General features: G+C 44.9%; 1 protein-coding gene across 2 annotated transcripts in view; it reads left to right on the forward strand.

Annotated features, from left to right (window-relative positions):
* Positions 1 to 23,654, forward strand: part of Atp13a5 (ATPase 13A5) — a 129,689-nt gene that overhangs the window by 37,420 nt on the left and 68,615 nt on the right. For both annotated transcript variants that reach the window (XM_048453938.3, XM_048453939.3), the window contains exons 8-14: positions 4,105 to 4,177; positions 5,119 to 5,247; positions 10,314 to 10,484; positions 12,655 to 12,812; positions 15,620 to 15,808; positions 19,774 to 19,835; positions 22,730 to 22,880. In XM_048453938.3, the coding sequence (XP_048309895.3) occupies positions 4,105 to 4,177; positions 5,119 to 5,247; positions 10,314 to 10,484; positions 12,655 to 12,812; positions 15,620 to 15,808; positions 19,774 to 19,835; positions 22,730 to 22,880 (933 nt within the window). The remainder of the gene's footprint in view (positions 1 to 4,104; positions 4,178 to 5,118; positions 5,248 to 10,313; positions 10,485 to 12,654; positions 12,813 to 15,619; positions 15,809 to 19,773; positions 19,836 to 22,729; positions 22,881 to 23,654) is intronic.

The following is a 23,654-nucleotide window of genomic DNA, read 5'->3' on the forward strand; positions in this document are numbered from 1 at the left end:
CCTCTTTTGGCCCCCAGGAGCACGAGGTCACAAGTGGTGCACACACACACACACACACACACACACACACACACACATACACACACGTGAGAAAAGCTATACACATAAAAATTAAATAAATCTAAAAAAATTAAAAATGAAAATTCATGTCTTCTTAACAGAATCCCTAATTTACTCTGCCCTAACACAGTGAACCACATGGGAACATGAGTTTTAATGGCTGCGCGACAAAGGGTTTCAGAAGAATAGGAATTAGAAGGCAAACACTAATCTTCTTAGCAGCTGGTATTCCTTTACAAAACTTAACCGACCTAACTCGTCAAACGCCTTGTGAAGCCACACCAAGTGAGCCTATTTCATTCATAACCTCAGTCACGAGCCTTCAACCATTAATGCCATTTATGATTTTATAATTTGCAATAGGTCCCTATATCCATCACATACAGATGTTGGGCACAGTGTTTATAGAAGGAGACACATGCCATAGAATAGTTTCCTCCCACCTGAGAGGAGCTTGCTCTTCTGCACATGGGAAACGGTGGCCAGGTTATCTGGCTCCCAGCATGCTGCACGCTATGGCACTGAGTGCATTTTCAAAACCTGACCTGTGGACTTTGAGGTAACAGTAAGATCTGGAGGAATAGAGGCTAGCAGGAATGAAGAAAGGAATATCTAAGCCATTGTGCTGAGTTCATCGTTTCTCTGAATTGAAGCTAAGAAGGATAATCTCCCCGCCTGATTACTCTACCCCAAATTATGGCACTTAGAGAAAGCTTACATTACCATTGCTAAGAAACACTTGAGCTGTAGTCCCTTGCTAAGAAGTTAGGAGAATGCAAGCCAGGGCTGAATGCAAACCCCAGACTGTGTTTACTTTGCACATAGTATAGCTGGGTTCTACCAGTGCACCTGCTAGCATAGGACTGAGGGTATCACTGTATCCCTTCTCTCCTGACTCTGCCTTCGGCTTTGACCTAGCAGGGCCCTGGGGCACCTGAGTTAATGTACCGCTTCCAATATCTCTGGAGAAAATCCAGCCACAGCAAACACAAAGATATCCGGCAGCAGATGTGGGATAATAGCAATATGCAAATGAGCTGTGGAAACTGATCCTGGTCCCCCTGAAGAGGGAATGTAGAAACCAGAGGGGGCCCAATGAAAATCAGGCAGTGAGCTTTGCAGCCATGGAGAGCATCACAGAGCTTGCCTTCTCCTGGCTGGCTGGTTGTCATAGAAACCCATGCTTATAGTTTCCGAGTACATTAGCTCAAAGAGAATGCTTACATTAGCCTATCCCTGTGTTGTTGGAGATGTAGAACATTCCAGGTCTATGAAAGACACTTTTGCTGAGGGTCTACTACATGACAGAGTCTGGGGATGGAGAGGGATGCACGGCTCCTTTTCCACCCTGGGAATTGGGTATCTCACAGGGGAGAAAGGACAACAGGTAGCTGTAACGGAAGTTATCAGTATGCCCGCAGAGGTGTGCAGCCAACAGCAGAGCTCTGCCTTCCTCCTGGATCTGGTCCTTGTCGGGGGAGGTCATATTTACACAGCCCTTCATGGGAAGGGTTAGAAAGAGCTTGCTAGTGGCAAGCTGGGCTGAACATCCTAGGGAATAGCCCCAGCAGAGGCCGGGAAGCATGGCAGACGCCCCAGAATGCTAAGTCTGATAAACAAATTCAGCTTCCCAGCATAATGAGGTTTGAGAATTACAGTCAAGCGCTATTAACTCATCCCTCCCCGCTTCCAAATGTGCTGATTAGCATCCTCTCCAGCTGAAGTTATCATGGCGTCAGCTCAGGGAGCTGACTGAACAGAGAGAAACTGGGAGGAGTTTAGCTCCGAAAGGAAAAGGGAGCTACTTTAAGCATAAAGAGAACACACTTAAGAATATGCTTTGATTCAGGTGACCCTCTCTGTCACCTTCAATGCTTCATAAGTGTGTGACGGTGGCAAAGCACTTCAGCATCTTCCACCCCAGGCCTTTGCCTCTGTGTTTCTATGTATGGCAGAGATAGCATTTTTGTTTATTTTTGTGTATATCTAGCTTTTCTAAGGGGTCTTCCACAGTCATTAATATGTGCCCGTGACTCGATACTATGAGTGATTATATACATAGTCATTTGAGTCTTTTACAATACCTTATGGATTTCTTCGATGAAGCCTCAAAGGCATTCCCAAAGGAATAAGTCCCTGGCATGTAAAACACACCAGCAGAATGCCACTTGAAGGCTTACAGGTAACTTCAGGCTATTACCAGCTGTTTACCAAAGAAGCTACTAGCATCTCAGGGGACATTTAGCACACATTGTACGTGGCTGGCTGCTGCGATAAGCCACACCTCCAACTCAAGAATTTTGACCGAATCCAGAGTCCTTCACACAGAACCGTGGCTGACTCTCTCAGCTGCCTAGGTAAGACCAGGTGTAAATGAATGCACCCGACAGCTAAGACCCCGGTAGTCACTTTACGGTGATGAATATGTAACTAAGAGCTATAACACTTCTTCCGCACAGTTGACCCAAATGAGTGAAATCTGTTTTTTCATGTGGAACTAAAGTAAATATTCTTCTTTCTCCCATGTAAATCTTACTCTTGAATTCATTATGTTCTCTCTGGGGACAGGCACAGGGTTGTGCATGGTGCCTATCAGTCTGGAAAGATCTGTAACATTCAAAGTCATTAACAGAACAGATCAAAGTAACTTAACTGTAAAGGAGAAAAGTGCTCTGTTCGGCTTAGTCTAGGCTGAATTGGAATAGCAACATCAGGAGCCAGACTTGCTTTTTCTTCGAGACATCCAGTTCTCTGACACCATTCGAAAAGCGGCAGAACCTTGCCCAGCAGTCCGTCCTTCCCCCATTTGCAGGTGCCCCCTTTCTCATGATGATGTCACACCATGTCAGTATGGGAAGTGTGTGAACTGAGTCCCCTCTTGCCCCTGCCATCCTGTCCCCGTTATCCTAGGAACTGCTGCTACCTCTCCAGCGACCCTTTCATTTTCTCCACCTTTTACAGACATATCTCAGTAAGTTACACCTCAGCAAGGGCTTCCAGGTTCCGTCTCATTGCAGTTTGTCCAGCAGCTTAGTCATTCGTAGTCGCTTGCACTCACGTGCCCTCAGCATAGTGACATCGCACAGAGGGTTTTTTTGAGATTTAATTAACTGAAAACTCAAAATACCTCTCCATAGGCTTGTTATCATCTCCCCTTTCAGGTGAGCAAAATGGGGTTAGACAGACTTACTGACTCATCCTTGCTAGCCTCTGCCGCACTGCTGGCGTGGCCTGGCTGCAGAGACTGGCAAGGGGTGGGGGTGGGGTGTGCAGGGATTGAGACACAGAGGCTTCTTTTCAGGTGAAAGAACAGCAACCTTTACTTTGCCTCAGCTAAAGCCTTTTATACCTCTACTGCTTCTGTGGAAAAACACCGGCCAGAAAGAATACAAAGATCTTTGTCAATTACAGACCACAAGGAAGTTCTGCTGTTAGTCAGGGGGAGTGGGGGCATCTAGCTCACAGCAGCCTCGGGATTCCAAATCTAGAGGCGTGACTCTGGTCTTTCAACTCACCCAGTGTGAGCAAGCAGTTGAACAGGGCCTGCTCTTCCCAGTGGACAGTCATGTACACAGCAAACTCAGACACTCTCATAAGCTGGCCACGCTTGTTTCCTCACCTTGGTTCCTCTCCCTGGGTCCTGGACTCCGTAGAAGTATATCATTTTTACCCCTTGGAGTAAAGCTGTGTTAAATGAATTGGGAGAATTGTCCCTGAAGTCATGTCAAGAGCCTGGGAGTGGGAGAAGGGGAGCTGAAGCTTCAAAAGCCAAAGTAGAAATTGAGTGTGGTAGACCATATGTACAACCCCAGCACTCGGAGGCCAAGAAAGACGTAGATTGTTTGAAGTTCGAAGTCATCCTGGGCTACATAGTGAGTACCAGGCCAGCCTGGGCTACATAGCAAAATCCCGTCTCAAAGATCAAAAAGAATAGATCAAGTGGAAGCTGAGTCGTTTGCCCAGGTCCTTTTGTCCTTCGCTCTACTTAGGTGGTTGCCAGGATACGAGCTATCTGCTGGTAAAGCCTTGTCTTTCTGTTGGCAGCAATCCGTGAAGCTACACGACCTTGTGGAGGATCACAACAAAGTCCAGGTCATCATCACCATAAAAGGCAAAGGTGAGTGGCTCGGGCTACCTTCTCGGCACAGTCTTACAGCCTCTACGGTCTTAGGCAGGCCGTTTGTACTCACTATCAAGGACAGAACTTCTCTCTGACTGAACCCAGGATGGCAAGCATGATGAGATGAATGAGACATCTAACTTCTAAGATGGCAGGAGGCTAAGACCTCAAATGCCACCTAATATCTGCAGGACCCCGAGTGACTGACTGCCTTGTTCAGCTTGGAGCCCCAGGCCTGACTTGCCTCGCCTCCTTCCAAAGTTTGGTCAGACGACTTCTATACATCATCTTCTTCATAGATTTCAGTCTCCAATTCCTTCTGTCTTTCATATTTCAGACAATTAGAATCTCATGTGAAAACTAAAGGCTCCTACATCGTTTTTCAACTTGCTGTATCCTTAAGACCTTGCATCCTTCGTTCCAAGCTGTCATCTGGAGTGTAGGCTTGGATGGAGCCTTTTGATGTGGACTGTCTGGACTCTTGGCGTTGGCTCTGAGTTTAGCTTGGGGTAGGGTAGCCACGGTTATGTGTAAGGAGTAGAGAGTTGCAGCGAGAGCAGCAGAAGGTCTCTGGAAGGCTCACATGTAGCCCCAAAGCGCTCAGAGTTCCAGTGCCCAGACAGAGCAAGTAGCAGCCAGAGGGCGCCTCCCTTTTGACTGAAGCTCTGAAAACCTTGCTTTGCACAGAGCCTGGCTGGGTACCAGGTTCCAAACAGGAACTTGTTGTTTTTCATCCATTTCTAGATCCCAAGCAACAGTTTCCCAATCTAATTCCCTGGTGATTTTCAGTTGAGCAGAAAGGGGCCCTGGGCAGGTGAACAGGTGGGGTAGGTCCTATCCAACAGGAAAATAAGCAAATATGAGTTCTTAGTTATTTTAATTCTTAAGGGAAAACAGAAGAAGGCCAAGTCAGTCATGGACCTTTTGCTGTCACCTAGGTCTGCAGGAGCTGGAGTCCCGTCTCCTGGTTCCAGGAGACATTCTCATCCTTCCAGGGAAAATTTCATTGCCCTGTGATGCTGTCCTGATCGATGGGAGTTGCGTGGTGAATGAAGGGATGCTCACAGGTAGGCTGCCGTCACCCAGCATCCTCTTCCTTACCCAACAGCTAGCCCAGATGTTAGCAAATCAGATTAACTGTTCCTGTTTGGCTGGACCAAGCCCTGCACTAGGATACAACGTAGATAATGGAAATCCATGCTGCCCTTTTATCCAAACAAAGACAGAGAACACACAAGCCGTGCTGGTTAACAATAGGACTAAGCCACAAAGCAGCAAAGCAAGCAGAAACCTAGAGGACACATTTACTAACCTGTGGGTTTTTTTGTTGTTGTTGTTTGTTTGTTTGTTTGTTTTTGCTGGTTGGTGGCCTGAAAGAGCGAGTGGAAGGAGGTTTGGGCATGTAAGCAGGTGGAAATGGAGTCTCCTTGTAAATCTGAGAATAGTTCTGTCTGCATGGAAACGAAGCACAGCCTGAAAGACCATCAGGTCCCAGGCAGAGGGAGGAGAGATCTGCCTAGCCCTGTGCTCTGCAGGTGGGAACTGCTTAGAGCGGGGTAGGCTCACAGGAAAGTTCCAGTGAGCCTTGGCATAGTCAACAGCCAGCTGCTCTGTTCCTCAGTCCCACCGCTCCCGTGGATCTCATGTCGTGACTTAGAGGGCTGGAGCGTTCACCGACAGGTTTTAAAGGCTTCTTGTGATGGTGTGAGTAGGAAGATGCTATTTATACAATTGCCCTTTTAGTTTAGGAAATCCTGTAACACAGCGCATTTTAGCGAGAGACTATTTGGAAACGCAAAGTTGAAGGCTATTTGTCCTTTGTGCCGATAGATAGTTACACTTTCCTGTCTCCATCTGGTACAAAGATGGGAAGGAGTCCACACAAACCTTGAACATGACCTGAGGGTAGTAGAAACCCGTGGTCTGCTCCTCACGTGCTCAACACCAGCAGAACTTAACATTAACAAATGGCTCTACTTAATTTTAAATGGGCACATGATGTGGTAAACCTAAACATGTTTGGTATAATTACAAACTATCTCTAATACGTTGAAATCCACCTGCCTTATGATGGTGGTAATGAATGTTGCCATAGTATCCGGTGTGCAGACCTCGAGCTAAGAAAGATGTTGACTGGCCTCTACCCTACGTGTTCCCGCAGCCTGAGTGTGCCTGTGTTCTGAACGCTTCTCTCACTGGGTAATAGAGAACATGACACGGGGACACTAGAGGCAGGAAAGACAGCACGGCTCAGGCCTTCCATCTGTCTCTTATCCTTTCCCGATCCACAGGATTTGTCCTGAGTCTCAGGAAAAGCCAGAATGCACCAGAGAATTAAAACTGATCTAAAATGACCTTGAATGACAGTGGGCTTTTCCCAAGCTCACGTATGGCAAAAGTGAAGTCACCAGCACCAATATCTACATATCCCGAGTGCTGAAAATAAAATAAAATAAAATGACCCATTTCAGAGTCAGACTCGGTGAAATAGAAATATATATATACAACTAACTGTATGTATCTTGTTAATTTCTCAGAAAACATGTAAATCCCAGCATGCACTAGCGTATTTCATGGAGGACATGGACCTCACTGGCACACATACAGTGAAAAGCATCCCAACAGAGCCACCGTGTTAGCATCAGAATCCTGGCTGAAATATGGTCAGTGCTAGGGCGTGTGCCCACAAACGCAGCTCAGAGGCATCTACTTTCCATTTGCAAAGTAACTCTTTGCAGATAGAGAAGTTTTATTTATGTAGAAATAATATCCAAATACTCCTACTATCCTATAATAACATATTCTATAAATAGCATTTATATCTCACTTCATCATGCTATTGGCTTGGTGTTTATTTTGATACAAGTCAGTGGTCTTGGCTCAGTTATTCTTGACTTCATTCTAGCTACTCAAGTCCTACAAAACAGCGGGATGGGATGAAAGCTAGACCCAGGTCTTTTTGTGGTTGTAGTCTCCCCACATCTGGAAGGCTAAATGAGGCCTGACACCAAGCTTCTATGGTCTTATTGAGGGCTCTCATAACCTCCTAAGGTGCAGGTCCCTTTTCTTAGGGACACATGGTGCATAAGTCCCCGTTAGGTCTCCTTCCACTCTTTTCAGGACTACTAATTTAGGTGAAAATTCAGAAGAGGCAATGCATGGGGGAGGAAAAGGGCTCTCTTACTCTCTAGATGTCCCTAGAGTCTGTGATTGAGCTTAGACATCGTTTTCTAAGCCAGTATCCAACTCCCCTGTCTCCCATGCCTCCTTCAGGTCCTTTTTTTCCCCAAGAGGGAGGAGGCAAGACACAAAGGGGCATGTGATTGGGGGGGGGGCGGAAAGAAGCCATTAATATTTACCATTTTCTTAGTTTTAGTATGGGCTGTTTCTTTTGTTTGTTTGTTTTTGTTTTTGTTTTTTGAGACAGGGTTTCTCTGTGTAGTTTTGGAGCCTGTCTTGGAACTCGCCCTGTAGACCAGGCTGGCCCCAGACTCAGAGATCTGCCTGTCTCTGCCTCCCGAGGGCTGGGATTAAAAGTGTGCACCACCGCTGCCCAGCTCGTGTGTGCTGTTTTCGACCAACATTTTGCACACCGTTTCATTTACTCCACAGCTCTTTTAGATGGGTGAATATGAGGCCAGGAGAGGAGCAATCATTTGCCAGTATTCACACAGAAGAAAAGCAGTGCCTCTGAGACCTGGGTGCATTTGCTGGACTGGCCACTCCCTGATTTCGCCAGTTTATGAGCAGAAAACCTACTGGGGCTACAGCCATGAGCAGGGCCGGCAAGGCTTTTGGAGCAAATGGAAATCATGAAAGTCAGAAATGGCACACATTCCTAATAACTGCCTCCCCAGAGCCCATGCTACTAGCCAAGGCTAGGTTCTCCTGGGGAAGCTCATGCGAGACAGTGCAGCCTTCTTCCTTCTTCCTCTATTCCTGAAAGAACTGATTGATTTGGAGCTTAAGTTTAGGACAGACGCAGTCACCTGAGATGGACCCACAGGAGTTTTCCTCTGCGGTCTTTCTGAATTGATATTTTGCCACACAAACTTGTTAGCAACGGGTAGATCATACCTATTCTGACACTCTTCCTTTCATTTTTTTACTCTTTCCTTCTCACCCCCCATTTGTCTTGCTGACGTATCTGTTTACTTGACACAAGATCTGAAATGCCCATCATGTGCCAGGCACTGTGTTGGGATCAGTGAGATAAAGGAGAACTGGCTCCACGGACACATTATTTTCTGTCGAACGGCCCCAGTGATGCAACGATGCTTGTGGAGCCTGGCATCTCAAGCATTGTCAGCATGAACTGGCATCCAGCTCCATGGGGACATGGGAGAATCTCTCTTTGACAGGTGCTGAGGTCTCCAGGTCCCTTGCACCAACTCTATAACTAAGAGTACAAAATCAAAGTACTTTCTCCTGAAATATAAGCCATTTTGCACCCTAATCTTTCGCAGGTGAATCCATCTCTTTTTGGACTTCACCAGAAAAGGCAAGGCTTGAGAGTCTTAATACTATATGAGCAGTATTAATTCTGTGTAAATTTATCTGCCTGAAGTATCATTTCCCTTACGGTATTTCCAGGTGATTTTATTTGATCAGTGCTTGTCTGGTTTTAATTTCTCTAGGACATATAAAAGAAAACTAGCTGCTAATGTCATATTAGGCAAAGCAATAATCTGGATTAATCTTTCTTGTCACAAAGCAATCTGTAAGTATCTACATATTACAGGGGCTGACTTCAAAAACAATGTAGTACAATTATGTGGGGGCTTGTCTCTTCTACAGAGCCGTTTTGGATGCGACTAGTAAATCTAGAGTGGAGGGGCATCGCCACCCTTTAAAGAAAATGGAGCAAGGACAGTGCTCACCTAAGGGATTTATTGAAGAATATGCAAGTCTGCAATAAAATGTTAGAGTTTCCCATGCTTTACAATGTAAGCATTCTCTGTGCTCGGAAAGGTAGCTTTGAAAGAACAGTAATAGAAAAACCTAAGTAATGCTTTTATTTGACTCAGACAGACACGTAGCAGAAAACACATTGTAAAACCGTTTATATGCTATAGAGGAAAACGAGGAGTATAGAAAGTTCCCTATGTCAAAGTTCTTGCCCTCATAGAGAGAATTGTAAATATAATCAATATAACACCAATTTCAAATTAGAAAGATGACATATTGTTTTGCTAATCGAACATTTAACAAAAGACTGGAGAAATTTTAAATTTGCTCTAGTGCCTTTTAAATCTGGGACCTAGGAAGTTATCCACTTTTTTTTAAACTGTGAAATGAAGTTTTGCCTTGCATTCTTTGAACTTCCAACATTCTGTCCTGCAGAATGTCTTCTTGCTTGAGAAGGGGGCGGAGACTGTGACAGCCAAGGCTAGGAAGTGTACAGAGGTTGACTGAGAAGTCAGGAAGGGCCCTGCTCAGCTACAGCTTGTATGGGGATCAGCCCAGGGGTCCACTGGGACTCTAGGGCTCTGGTAATGGAAAAAGGGAGTCTGGGGTTTATTTTTCAATGGCAAGGGGGAAGAGGTGGCTTTATTAGGAGTCACCTGGAAAATGTGAGGAAGGAGCATCATTTTCCAGCACGGGACCAGGAGCTTTATGAGGACCAGGTTTCTGTGTCGCGTTTATCTTTATATTCCTAGTTCTTTGCAGAATAAGCACTTTGATTTCTGGCACAGAAAAAGCACTTTAAGGTATTTGTGGAATAAAGAGGAAAGTGTGTGTGTGTGTGTGTGTGTGTGTGTGTGTGTGTGTGTGTGTAAATGATCAGATGGAAGGCGAATGGAAACACACACATGTTTCCAGTTTCCGGAACAATGTCGGGTGATGGATGCTGGGGACATGGCTAGGTGATAATTTAACTGCTCATTAAATCATGGCAGCAAAGCACGCATTCCATGTAGAGGAGTGCTAAGCAGAGTTTAAGAAAATATTTTTACCAGAACTAAGCCTACCATTGCATGAACCACGGGCATCATTGTTCAGTCGTTTGACTCATGGGATGAGTTCTAATATGGGTTTGGTATGGCTATACAGTTTCTTGGAACTGGCCCGCATCTTTTCTGAATAACTAACCTGAGCTTACACAGACCCAACAAAATGCAATCTTCTTTAGGAGAAAGCATACCTGTTACAAAGACACCATTGCCTCAGACGGAGAACACCATGCCCTGGAAAACCCACAGCTTAGAGGATTACCGGAAACACGTACTTTTCTGTGGAACGGAAGTGATCCAGGTCAAGCCATCTGGGCAGGGACCTGTTAGAGCTGTTGTTCTGCAGACAGGTGAGTGGATTCTGCTTTTGTAAACTTAAGTTGTGCTCGAGGTAGGGAGAGTTGAAGGTGGGAAATTTCGCTTAGGATTTTGGAGTTTGCCATATTCTGGTAATAGTAGCCGTATGCTTTACTAACCAGACCCTTATGATTCTAAGTGGTCATCACCTTAAATTGAATGTTTGTTATTAAACTCTTATTTGTGTTGCGTGACATGCATAGATGTTGCGAATGTCCTTAAAGGCTTGTGTGTATAGGCTTCTCTTTTTCTCTCAATGCTTCCTCTCAAGGTTTCCCTGTAAAGCAATGCCAGCCACAACTCAGAAGAATTTTTCATGGCCAAAGGTTGCTTGCCGGATACTTTTGAGTCAGGGGTCTCGACACGAACTCACTGTCTTGCATCGCCTCTCTGCAAACAGCATCACCATCCAGCTCAGCTGTTAGTATCGTCTTTAAGCTTTCTCTTTCTCTCACGCCAAGTGGGCAGCAAATCCTAAGGACTCTGCTCCTACCTGCTGAGTCATTGTGCCCTCACTTTCTCTGTCATGATTATGGTTTATGAAGGCTTTGCCGTTTCACATCCATAGCATCCTACCAAAAAGACGACTCTTTCCTTTCTGCCTTTGTGCTAGTCTCTCTCTAGACTGTTACTCAGACTGCCAGCACAGACTCATTTCCTTAGCTGGGTTTGTACGTTCCTATCATGCTCAGAATGTTTTCATAGTTATATTCATTTTCATTTTTCCTATGACATTGCACAATCAACGCCTCCCTTGTCCTGTCCCTGGCTGAGTGGATGTTTGTGCTGCTACACACATCCGTGGACAAAAAAAAATACATCTTGCTCTTTGATATTATGTTTTAGATTGGTCCGTTATTTAGGTAAGCTTGCTGAATACTGCTTTAATTTAAAAAATGGCTTCTATGTTAAAAACAACTTTTGAGATCCCTCAGCCAGGTGTCTAAACAGAAGCTAAAGTTTAGAGGCCTATAAAGCAATAACATTTTCACTTTAGCAAGATGCTGAATTAAGAGACCATACCTTTCTGTGAGTGCTTCTAAGTGCTTAAATGGCAAGAAATAGAGATAAGGTACACTTTGTGTGTGTGTGTGTGTGTGTGTGCGCGTGTGTGTGTGTGTACATAGACCTATAAACAATAGCTGACCCATATTTAAAATATTGACAAGTCAATCGATTTAGTCAATAAGTCAGGCAGAAGTAAGCATATACAGAATGTTATATAAGTTAACAAATTAGCATTTGCTCCTTTAAGGAAGGTTATGCTATGAAGTAATAGACAGATGGATGTACTTGCAGTAACTCTCAGTTAACTGAACTGTGGAGTGGTGAGAGAAGCCATATGATCAAGTATTGCAGGAAATACATTACTTGTGGTTCAAGCATGGACATAGAATTCAGGAAACGCTTTTCCAACGAGGTAGCATCTGATCAGGCTGATCAGGAAGCCAAGCCTGATAGGGTGAGGGAGTGTTTGGACAATTGTCCGAGAACTAGAAAGATGGGCATGGAATAAAATGAATGGGGGTCTTCTGGGACTGTTGAATAGTGAAGTTAGTCTGTCGAGATAGAGGAAGATAATGTTGAAGGGACTTTCAGTACTGTGACTAGAACTTTGAGCTTTGGTCCAGGGAAGCCAGTGCCTTGTGGGGTTTGGAAGCACAAGGGAGTCATGATGAGAAAGAAGCCTGTGCAGTTACATCTTAAAGAAATGACTTGCCTTCTGCCTTCTGCCTCTGTACTTTCTCAATTCTGTCCTCACTTGTGCCTGTTTTCAGCACATACCCGTTTTAAAGGTTTCTCTGGGCTTCTCATTTTCTCTGGGTCATAGTTTTCAACTCGCAAGTCCGGTTTTCCTTAGCTCTGCAGATGAAGGGATGGTTATACTGTGGGGGACATTGAAGCACTGACTCCCAGGACAAGAGGAATGACACAGGATGGAGTGAAAGCAACAGACTGCTGTATGTGACCTTTGACAAGGAAGACAAATGCACTGTTAGGTCAGAGCAATGCTGTCTCCATATCTGTCAGCCCCCAGTGGCATGACCACTGTTGGATCCCAGTGGCACAGCCCCTCTGAGACCCCACTGGCACAACAACCCTCAGAATCATGTAAGTCTGGAAAGAAGCAGAGCCTTGATTCCCCTGTGGTTATCTTTCTAGGTTATAATACAGCCAAAGGGGACTTGGTGAGATCCATCCTCTATCCACGACCTCTGAACTTCAAACTGTATAATGAAGCCTTCAAGTTCATGGTGTTCCTGGCCTGTATTGGTGTTGTGGGATTTTTCTATGGCCTAGGTGTCTATATGTACCATGAAGTAAGTACTGTGACTAAATCTTGTCAATCAAAGTTTTCTGAGAGCTGAACCTAACTCCAGAGGATTAAATAAGACTGAGTCTAGCTCCCATAATTCTGGGAGTCAGTGCCACTGTCCAAAAGAACTTTCTTAGATTGTAGAAATGTTTTTTGTCTATCTCTCCAAAATGAAAAGACATGGCCAGAAATACAGCTAGCCCAATGCTAGAGTGCATGAGCCGCATGTACAAGGCCCTGCCTGAGTTTAATTCACACACACACACACACACACACACACACACACACACACACTGTTGCACAGTTCATTGGCTGCCTCACCGTTTGGTTTCTAATGAGGGGTTGCTCCAGGGGTGACATAGGCAGTATGCAACCCAAAGAGCTCTATAGGAAGTACATGTTTTCAGCACCCATTCAAACAGGTAAGAAAAATGTGCTAATCAGGTCAGGGGACAGATAGAGCACAGTAATTAAAATGAACAAAAACACAGAAATATGAAAGCACCTTCTAGAACTGACAAGCAATTAAGGGAGATGCCTAGCAGGGTAGAAAGAGGTCAGAATGATGGGGATCTTGAATGGCACCTCTAGTGTTAACATTTTCCATGCAGTTTGGAAAGTAGTGTCCCAAATAACCCCCAGACATGACAGAAATGGCTTACTCATGATTACTGTTTGGTATCTGAGGCAGACTTAAACATTTGCTTTTCCTTTCCAGAGCTGATGATACCTAGTGGGATCCCTACTTCCCTTTAAGCCACAGGGTACCACGTTCATGTGGAAGCTCTATAGGGTACCACGTTCATGTGGATGCTCTATAGCGTACCACGTTCATGTGAATGCTCTAGAGGGTACCACGTTCATGTGAATGCTCTAGAGGGTAGCACGTTCATGTGGATGCTCTAGAGGGTACCACGTTCATGTGGATGCTCTAGAGGGTAGCACGTTCATGTGGATGCTCTAGAGGCTACCACGTTCATGTGGATGCTCTAGAGGGTAGCACGTTCATGTGGATGCTCTAGAGGGTACCACGTTCATGTGAATGCTCTAGAGGGTACCACGTTCATGTGGATGCTCTATAGGGTACCAAGTTCATGTGGATGCTCTATAGGGTACCACGTTCATGTGGATGCTCTAGAGGGTAGCGCGTTCATGTGGATGCTCTATAGGATACCACATTCATGTGGATGCTCTAGAGGGTACGACGTTCATGTGGATGCTCTAGAGGGTACCAAGTTCATGTGGATGCTCTAGAGGGTACCACATTCATGTGGATGCTTTACAGGGTACCACGTTCTTGTGGATGCTCTAGAGGGTACCAAGTTCATGTGGATGCTCTATAGCGTACCAAGTTCATGTGGATGCTCTATAGGATACCAAGTTCATGTGGGTGCTCTAGAGGGTACCAAGTTCATGTGGATGATCTATAGGATACCAAGTTCATGTGGGGTGCTTCTCTTGACTAGTAGCCAGGGAGGGGGAGGTTGTCATTTTAACCTCTGAGGGTTTTTTTTGGTCCTGAGACTCTGCTTTCTGTGTTCATTCATGTGGCCTCTAAGACATGCTGGGATCCTATGGGCGGGTCGAGGAGAAGAGAGAATTATGAGTTAAGCATGGGTGTGAAGCTGGGCATTGTACAAACTGGCAGTACCAGTGAATTCTTAGTGTTGGTGAGTGCGCGAGCAGCCAGAAATTTGGTGGACAATGACATAATCCAAAGATTTTTCTAGTTGATGCTCCTGCCAAAACCCTCTAAATAGTCATTTCAAACTGGCATAAGGGTCCAGAGAAGGAACTCTGGTATGGAATCTGGGGAGAAGTAGGCAGAGTACCAAGGCATTAAGTCCACAATGTAATGGAGTGTTCCAGTTTTACCTGGGGAGGAGAAACACCAATCAGAAAAGCAAACCAAGACTCGGTATAACCTAGAAACAAAGGTTTCCTGGACAGAAATCAACATGCAATCCACACCAAAGCTGGAAGTTGGATGCCAAGCCTCATGGGTCAGAAACTTTGGCTCCGTGGCTGCCTCCGTCTGTATAGGTTCAGAAGTATTCAGGCTGGAGTCTGTAGGGTCACAAGTCCTCTGTGTGAGGAGCTGGAGAGAGTGGAGAAAGCAGCGGTTGCAGCAAACAACTAAATAATGCATCTGCTGCAGACACGTGACAGCCATAGCGAGAGAAACTAACCTCGGCGTTGGCTTCCCCAGAGCTAAGCACACACTTCGACGCTGTGATCTTGGCAGCCTTGCTCCCAGGGTTTGTCAGGTCACCGTTCCTTCTGTCTGTGTACCCAGTACTGCTTCTGCCCCAGACACTGAGCTGACCTTTGAACTTTCAGACAAGCAAGGATTCAAAAGTGAATGAGCTACGGCTCCTGTATGTAGGATATTTGCAGGCTGGTGAGGGAGAGAGAATTGAAAACCAAATGTCAAACTTTGGAGTGAACTATTGCAACCTAAGACTGCCTGTGTGAGCAGAGTGGCACCCATGTGAACCCCCAGGAGTTCAGAGGATAAATAGAGGAGATACAGATGGGTGCTCAGGTGGAGGGAAACTGAGTCAGGAAAGTTCGCAGAGACTTCGAACAGGGGTCAAAGGTGTCCTTTGGTGTATAGTAGGGACAATATGTGCATGCGTTAGGAACAGCAAAGAGACACCCAGCCCCACCAAAAAAAAAAAAAAAAAACCAACTGTCCGGGAATTCTCTGAGCCTAGGTCCAGGGCTCCGGGTATTACAAAAGACAGTTGGAAGAAAGGTGGCACCGTCCTGCCCTGCTCTACCCTGTGCAACCCCTTTTCTCCTCCCCAGGTCCCTCCGAGAGAAACAGCAACTATGGCCCTGATCCTCCTCACAGCCACCGTCCCGCCCGTGCTCCCGGCCGCTCTGACCATAGGCAATGTGTATGCCCAGAAGAGACTGAAGAAGAAGAAGATCTTTTGTATCTCCCCCCAAAGAATCAACATGTGCGGCCAGATCAACCTCGTGTGCTTTGACAAAGTGGGTTCCGAGCTTTCCAGGTTGGGCTGGGCTTGACGGTTTTGATGCATGGCGGAGCTGTGAAGGACCTCGGAGACTATCTGTCCCAGGGCTCCCACGTCACAGCTGAGACACTGGGGACAGAGGCAGTCACAGAGCGAGGTGGTCTGAGGTCACAGTCTAGAAAGCAAATTTGGTGACTGGGGTGGAGGCGGGTGGCATTGTGGCTTCCTTTCCCTGGTAGAATTTAGTATTTTCTGTGCCTGTGTTTTGATTTGAAACAGTCTCAAGGCCCGATAATTTCCTTTTCAGGCAAAAACATGGGAAACACTCATGTTTTAGAAGTGCTCTGTCTGGAACTTATGTGAGCTATCCCTTTCACCTCCACCCACGGCTTCCTGGAAAGAAAAGAAGGAGCCAGTGTAGACACCTCTCCTACTGCTCTCTCTCGCCTTCTTCCAGGGGTCAGGACTCTAGGTTAGGGAAGCATCATGTCTGTCCTCAGGGGTCTGGAGAAGTGGCAGAGGGAGAATCCATGCTGGGTGGGGATGGCGGCTGCTCTTGGGCATGGTCCAAGACCCTACAGTTCTCCCATGGGAACCAGGAATGGCACCAACATCAGCCCCCTGACATGCAGACTTTGTGCTCACCGTGAACAGGCTGTAGTGCAGTGCGCCTTGACTGGTCTTTTCCTATTTAAGGTCATTTGTGTTGGAATAATGAAATCAACATTTTGACTATTTTCTCATCCTCAAGAGCCAATCTTGCACACAGTGCCTATAGAGTGTCATGGGTGGTCATTCTTCATTTGGAGGAGGTTTAGCTAATCAAGAGTGTAGGGAATACGGGAGAGAGACAACCGGCATGCTCTGAGATGTGTGCTTGATGGAGGTTTAAACAACCATCAGCAGGAACTGATCTGTCACCCGTGGGAGGCGCCTTTGGAGCTGTAGGATATGGAATGGCACAGATTTCGAGATGATCATTTCGGAGCCCAAGGATGTAAGAGGCATCTACCATTTCAAGACAGGGCAAGAAGTTGGACCATCCAGCGAAACGGTGCTGGAAGGCCAATGTTTCAAGCTGAGCAGGGGGCCATGTCTTGAGGGAAAATGTGAGGCCTTGAAAAAATAAGACAAGTTGGGCAGTGATGGCACATGCCTTTAACCGTAGCACTCAGGAGGCAGTGGCAGGCGGATCTCTGTGAGTTCGAGGCCAGCCTGGTCTAAAGAGCTAGTTCCAGGATAGTCTCCAAAGCCACAGGGAAACCCTGTCTAAAAGAAAAACGTACAAATAAAATTAGAATTTTTGTTTTGTTTTGTTTTTTGTTCTTTCAATAGGAGCTTTATGACGATGCTCTTAGCTACTTTTCTTGTTATTATAACCAAACACTTAAAAAACAGCAACTTAAGGGAGGAGAGATTCGCTTTGCTCCAAGGACAGTCTGTCATGGCAAGGAGAGCATAGTGGTGTTCACACAACGCTGGGGTACCACAGGGAACAGAGAGCTAGCCTGTAAGCCGAGGCGGGCTATAACCTTCAAAATCTATGCCCAGAGATTCTACAGCGTTCCAACACAGTGCCCCCCCAAATATTCAACCCCATGAGCCTGTAGGGGAGAGTCAGCTTTCACATGATAACAGAAGAGATGGAGGAGGGATGCGAGGGGAGTGGGCTACCTGTGGCCAATGGAATGCCTTCATGGTCCTACACCTGGAGAGTGGGGGGAGCCGCATAAGGCCACCTGACACTGCTCCTCTCAGGTAGAAGCAGCACGTCTCTCACATTATTGTAATTTCTCCCTCTCTCCCCTTTCCATTTGGCAAAACCAGTGCTCAGTCTGCATCGGGTAGGAAACAGAGAGTTAGCTGAGAAGTTAGTTTGGTTTTAGCTTGGTGGTCAGATTCCAACTCATTGTCAGCTTTCTGATAGATTCTCTTCTCAAGCACCCAACAGCTTCATGAGTACCTAGACTACAGGAGGGTTGTGCCAACCGTGTCCCTGACATAGTCACCTGCCCCAAAGACTCATTTCCCCCAGCGACTGCTATTTTACTTCCTGTGTGACCCCTTTCTCTGCAACCCCATGCCATCATCTGCTAGACGGCCAGAGGGATTGCTTCTCCACCCCCTCAACTGAATCCCACAAGGTGCAGAAGCATTTTGTAGGCCTGGAACACCTGATGGGGCATGGCAGAATGAGAACTCTAACCTTGAGTTCAAAGCTAAGTGTCTACATTGCTATTTCATGCAAACGCTTGAACTATAATTATCTTTAAATCCTTTTAAATTATAAAACTCTATCAACATGATGCTTCAGTTGACTACCCCACAATTAACTACAATTAACTCCCAAACAGTGTTGTATCACTGGGCTTCTCACTGTATTCTCTCTCTCTCTCTCTCTCTCTCTCTCTCTCTCTCTCTCTCTTTCTCTCTCTGACAGATTCTCTATTCAATTCAATCCGAGCTTGGGTTTGAACTTTATGGTAAGAGTTTCTCTGTACATTCTATTCCCTTTAGATTAAAACTATAATTTCATCTTCTTTCTATTGAGGTTATTTTTGTTTTACGAGGTCATCTTCACATAGAGAGAAGTAACACGGTCTCAATTCTCTCATTCTGTTGCCAAGTTGTTCTATGTTCATGCTCAAAACATTGATGCTTCACATCATAACCTCCCAAGCAGAATATCTTAGTTAAAATTAAGCTGCTATTTTTTTTAAAATGGAATTACCCAAGGGGATTTGCATGGTGAACATGCAGGTTAGCACCTTAGAGAATGCAGGGAAAACACAGCAAATCTCTTCTTTACAATGTTGCCCTTAAGGGATGAGTTCTTCTAGCCTGCTGCCCATCTTTGGGAAGGCTGAATGTATTCAAGAAAGAAGGATTCTTTAAGTCTTGTAATGTGGAGACTAAGAACAGGCTTTATCTTCCCACATTCCTGGCAGGATTCACCAACATCCCTGCTGATGGAGGAAAGTTGTCTCAATTCTAGTTCCATCTTCCGGACTGTGGACCACTGTCTCCTAGTAGGACGTAGTTGTCTGTCTATCCTGGGCTTGCTCAGTTATGAGAAGAGCTTTGTAAGCCCATGCCTGTAAACCATCACACGGATATGATGCACTCTGAATTAAATAGCTCGTGGGGGAGCTGCTGGTGTCTGTACTTGGGAGGGTCATGGCTTTTCTGGCCTGTTCTGGAGCAGCAGCAGCAGCAGCAGCAGCAGCAGCAACTTTGCTTCCTCTGAGCAGGCTTGGGGTGGTTAGCCTACGGCTGCTGGACTACATACAGGGCAAACAGCTAATGAATAGCTGGCACATAAATGATGTAATACAGTTCTGTTTTGATTTCCAGGTTACATAAAATGTGAAATACTTTCCCATAATATGAAATATCTCATGACCACTTTCCTCTTGATCTGAAAATAAAACTCACTCACAGGCATTAATTAATTTTTATTATTAGCACTTCATTCCCATCTATGAACTGAAAGTTCCTTATCAACATTTCATTACAATTTGAACAGTGACTGCATTAGCCATAGTTTTAGGTAATGATGGTGAACCAAATAGCAAAGGGTGGATTAACTGGCCTTGGGAAGAGAAAAGAAAAACAAAGCAAAACAAACAAACAAACAATCCTTGCTCAAACAAAACCACAAACTCTGTTTTGGAAAAAAACACTAGGTGCCTCCAGCAGAGTCAGCTATGAGGTGGCTGCTATTGGGGTTCCTCTCAAAGTCTCACTGTACCAACAGCAGCAGACAGGACAACAAGCAGAGACCAACAAATCTCATGCACAGAGTCACACAGAAACTGGAACTTCCTGGGCATCCTTCGCTAGATTTAAAAGCAAATGTTTATAAACAAGGTTTTGAATGACTGGATGTGACATAGTTTCTTGCACACTTGAATTTTGTTTAGATCATGATATCAAAGCTTTTAGTGTCCTGCGAAAAGTCAATTATAACTTTTTATTTAGACAGGAACACTGACAGAAGATGGGCTGGACCTCTGGGGGACTGTCCCCACGGCTGGCAACTGGTAGGACTCTAAGATGGGAGATGTGGTGGGGAGGTTACCGTGCTGATGCTTAAACCCACCCTTGCGGGCTTGAGGAATGAGGTTCACACTGGTTCCCAATTAGTCTAACCCAATTTAATTAAATGTGTCCCAAATTCAGAGTCAGACAAAGAAAGTAGATCTGCAAATTCAGCATGAGAAAATGGAATAGAATGAGGTAGATGATTAAGGAGCTGAATTAGTAAGACAAAGGATCAAGGAGAGGAATCAAAACCATGCTTAAAGATGGCAAGGCTTCCTGGGTGGCTGGGCAGATGAGTGTGTTCGGGGACCCGGAACAAGGCTCTGTTGCCTTCCTGTGGAACTCACAGTCTAATGAGATGGAAACACATGAATGGACTCACTTTAGATGTGTAACACAGGCCACAAAAATTATTACTTTGGAGACAGAAAATCAGAATAGGAACAAAATAATAAAATCCCTTGATATAATACATAGTTCTGATTTCTTATGATATATGATGGCTAAAGGTAGAAATTTTTAATTTCAGTGCCCCAATCACGACCCTTGAAATGATGGCATATGAAGAAGATTTTAAAGCATAGCTAGGTTGAAATTTTACAGACGTGAGCTAAAGACTATCATGGTCAAGCAAAGAAGATAACCATATAGATACATACCCTGGAGCAGAACAGGAGAGGGGAGGGAGAGGTCCTAGCTGCTTCTTGCAGAACTGAGGCATGCCTTTGCACCTTCTCAATGGTGATGGCTTCTGCCTCTCAGCTTTGATAACCCTACTTCATCTCCAGACAGTGACGGAGGCAGCTGCAGAGGCAGAGAAAGAGCCAGGCTGGTCCACCAAGCTAGCCCTGGGGCCAGGTTTGACACAGGTACCACACAATGTTGCAGAGATAGACCCAGGCTGAGCACAAGGAACGACTTGATTTCTAGCTCTATTCATGGGTGTCTGTTCCTGCCTGTTGAGATGTATCAATGAGGCCTTTGTCCACAGACACAGGGCGCCTGTGGTCCAGAGCAATGAAGGAGGAGGATGGTCTTTCCACTCCCATCTTCCTCCCATGGCGCTTGCATGCTAAAGCTTTCGAGGGGTAGAATCAGCTAAACATAATCAGTATTCAGCTTGAATCTAGGAGGAGAGGAAACCACATGGTGCCAGGCTCTACTGTCAGGAGGAGAGGAAGCTGCAGTGGAAGGGCTGTGGACTACAAGTTTCAGGAAATGGTGGTAGACTCCAAGGAACCGAGGGATGAGGATCAGGTTAAAGCCTCTGCTTGTTTTCAGTTGCTTGGAAACACTAAGCAGGCTCTTCCCTGTCCCAATTACCTCGTGAATCCAAAGGCTTCTTGCTTGGGGCATGTTGGGTTTTAGAGAGCTCCACGCGTTTCTAGGCAACATCACAAAATTATATAGTGTGCGCATATATATATATATATATATATATATATATATATGTCCCCTGAAATTTGGTTTGTGACTGACAAGTGGCAGTCTATGTCAAAGGGAAAATCCACATCCGACTTAAAGAAGGGTTGTGTAAACACTACTCGGCAGGTATAGAACACTCCGGTTGAAAATTGAAAATTGTCAGTGAGCAGAGGACCACGAGCAGAGAAATCTCTGGATAAAGAGAGACAACACAAGAAGCTTAGCCGAGCTCTAGACTCAGAGCGTGAGGATCCTGGCGGGATCGGCAGCGGGAAGATGAGCTAGAGCTGGGACAGGTAGCCTTGATTGGCAGGTGGCTCGGAATGTGTCCGGGTATGATCCCTTTCATCCAAGACACCTGTATGCAGCCCTGGGTATAGGTCCCAAAACGAATATACAAACCAAACACTTACTGATAATGAATCATAAATTTATTTTAAAGCTATGCTTTCTATACATGCAATTTTACCATTTATTAAAGACAAAAGCAAATTTGCATAGTAAAAATGTGAATGTTCTTGTTTTTAGGTAATGAATTAAATCTTGGTTGAATATTTGGTACAGTAGGCACATACTCAGTATTGACAGGCATTTTGTTTGTGTGTCTGTGTGGGTGCCTGAGCATAGGCATATCCATCATGTGTGAACCTGGTACCCACGGAGGTCCAAAGAGGGCATTAGATATTCTTAGACTGTTATTACTGAGGGCTGTGAGCACCATGCGGGTATCGGGACCTGATCTCGGGTCCTCTCCTGCCTTGATCAGTGTTTTGCTCTTATAATCGTCAATCATGAGAGTGCTGCTTTAGATAAACTCATACTATAAAATGATAGAATTTCAGTCCTGATTCCGAACCCAAGTTCTCTAAATGCTTTGTATAATGAAACACAAGTTCCTAGCAACTCACTTAGCAAAATTTAAAACAAATGTTCTGATAGAATATCACGAAAAGGTATACTAATTTTATGCATGCTCAGGAATGGCAGCAGGAAAACATTTAAGGTCTTCGCTTTCCATGATGAGCCCATCATGTTCTGTAGCAGAAAGCTGTGTGTGGAGAGGGCAAGCCCTGCAATTTATAACATAACAGTAATCTATGTTCCGAGCCTAGGTGTTCTGGGCACTGGTCCTTGATTCCACCTGGTGTACTGGCAGCCACCTGGGCATGTTGTATGTTCAGAACCACAGCTGCAGTGAAGTCATGGGAGGAAACATGGCTAAACACTGCACGAAATATCTCAGGTTCATTACACATTTGATTTTTAATTAATTTATGGTTGTTGACATTCAGAAACATTTAACGGTCACCCTGTTTTTCATAGCTCAAGTTAAAGAAGCAGTGGTAGAGAATATGGGAAGGTCACTGGAGGGGTCTAGGGTAAGGGTCAGATAGAGCGCTGCCTCGCCAAAATTTAAGGGACGGGATCATACAAATCCTTTATTGAAAATTTTAACATTATCTTCCAGTTTCCAGGCAGTCCACAGCTTCGCCTCAGGCCAGGCTGTGCCCTGGGGCCCGCTGTGTGCAGCCATGACCAGCTGCCACTCCCTGATCCTTCTCGATGGGACCATCCAAGGAGACCCTTTGGACCTCAAAATGTTTGAAGGCACTGGCTGGGTAAGGTGATGATATTGTATCAATTAATCAAATGAGAACTTGAAGAAACCTTTATTGGTAAAACTGGATCCTTTCTAATTCAGTTACAAATCGAGATGGCCATACTTTATCATTAGTCATTGTTATAGATGAATAATATTGCAAATAAATATATTTCCCAAATTTTATCAGTATATGTTCATCATACAAAGTTGGAGGATCTATGACATCTTCAATACCATGTACTTTAATGAGCTTCACATTTATTTCTCTCTCCTGACCTTTCTTGGATTGTCTTCTCTTTGTTAATAGTCTCCTTTGTGTGTACATATCATAATTATGATGTGTGTGTGTGTGTGTGTGTGTGTGTGTGTGTGTGTGTGTGTGTGCTATCTAAGTCCCACACAGGAAAGAAAACATGCAATCCTTGGCTTTTTGAGTTTGGTTTATTTCATATAATGTGATCTCCTGTTTTATCAATTTTTATTCAAAATGACACAATTTTGTTTTTATGAACGAATAAAACTGAGTAAGTTTGCCACAGTTTCCTTATCCACTTATTTACTGGTGAACACTTAGTTTGATTCTCCAGCTTGGCTGTTGTAGACTGTGCCATCATAAACATTAGTGTGTAGATGTCTCTGTGATGTGCTGAATTAGATTCCTTCAAGGGTGATCTTAGGAGTGATGTAACAGGATCATATATTAATTCTATTTTTAGCTTTTTCCATGAACTTTGAAAATGATTTTCAATACTACCAACAGTATATGAAGGTTCCTTTTCTTTTAAATCCA

Source organism: Myodes glareolus, chromosome 2 (genome assembly GCF_982192425.1).
Source record: "Myodes glareolus chromosome 2, mMyoGla1.1, whole genome shotgun sequence".
In the NCBI taxonomy this organism is placed as follows: domain Eukaryota; kingdom Metazoa; phylum Chordata; class Mammalia; order Rodentia; family Cricetidae; genus Myodes; species Myodes glareolus.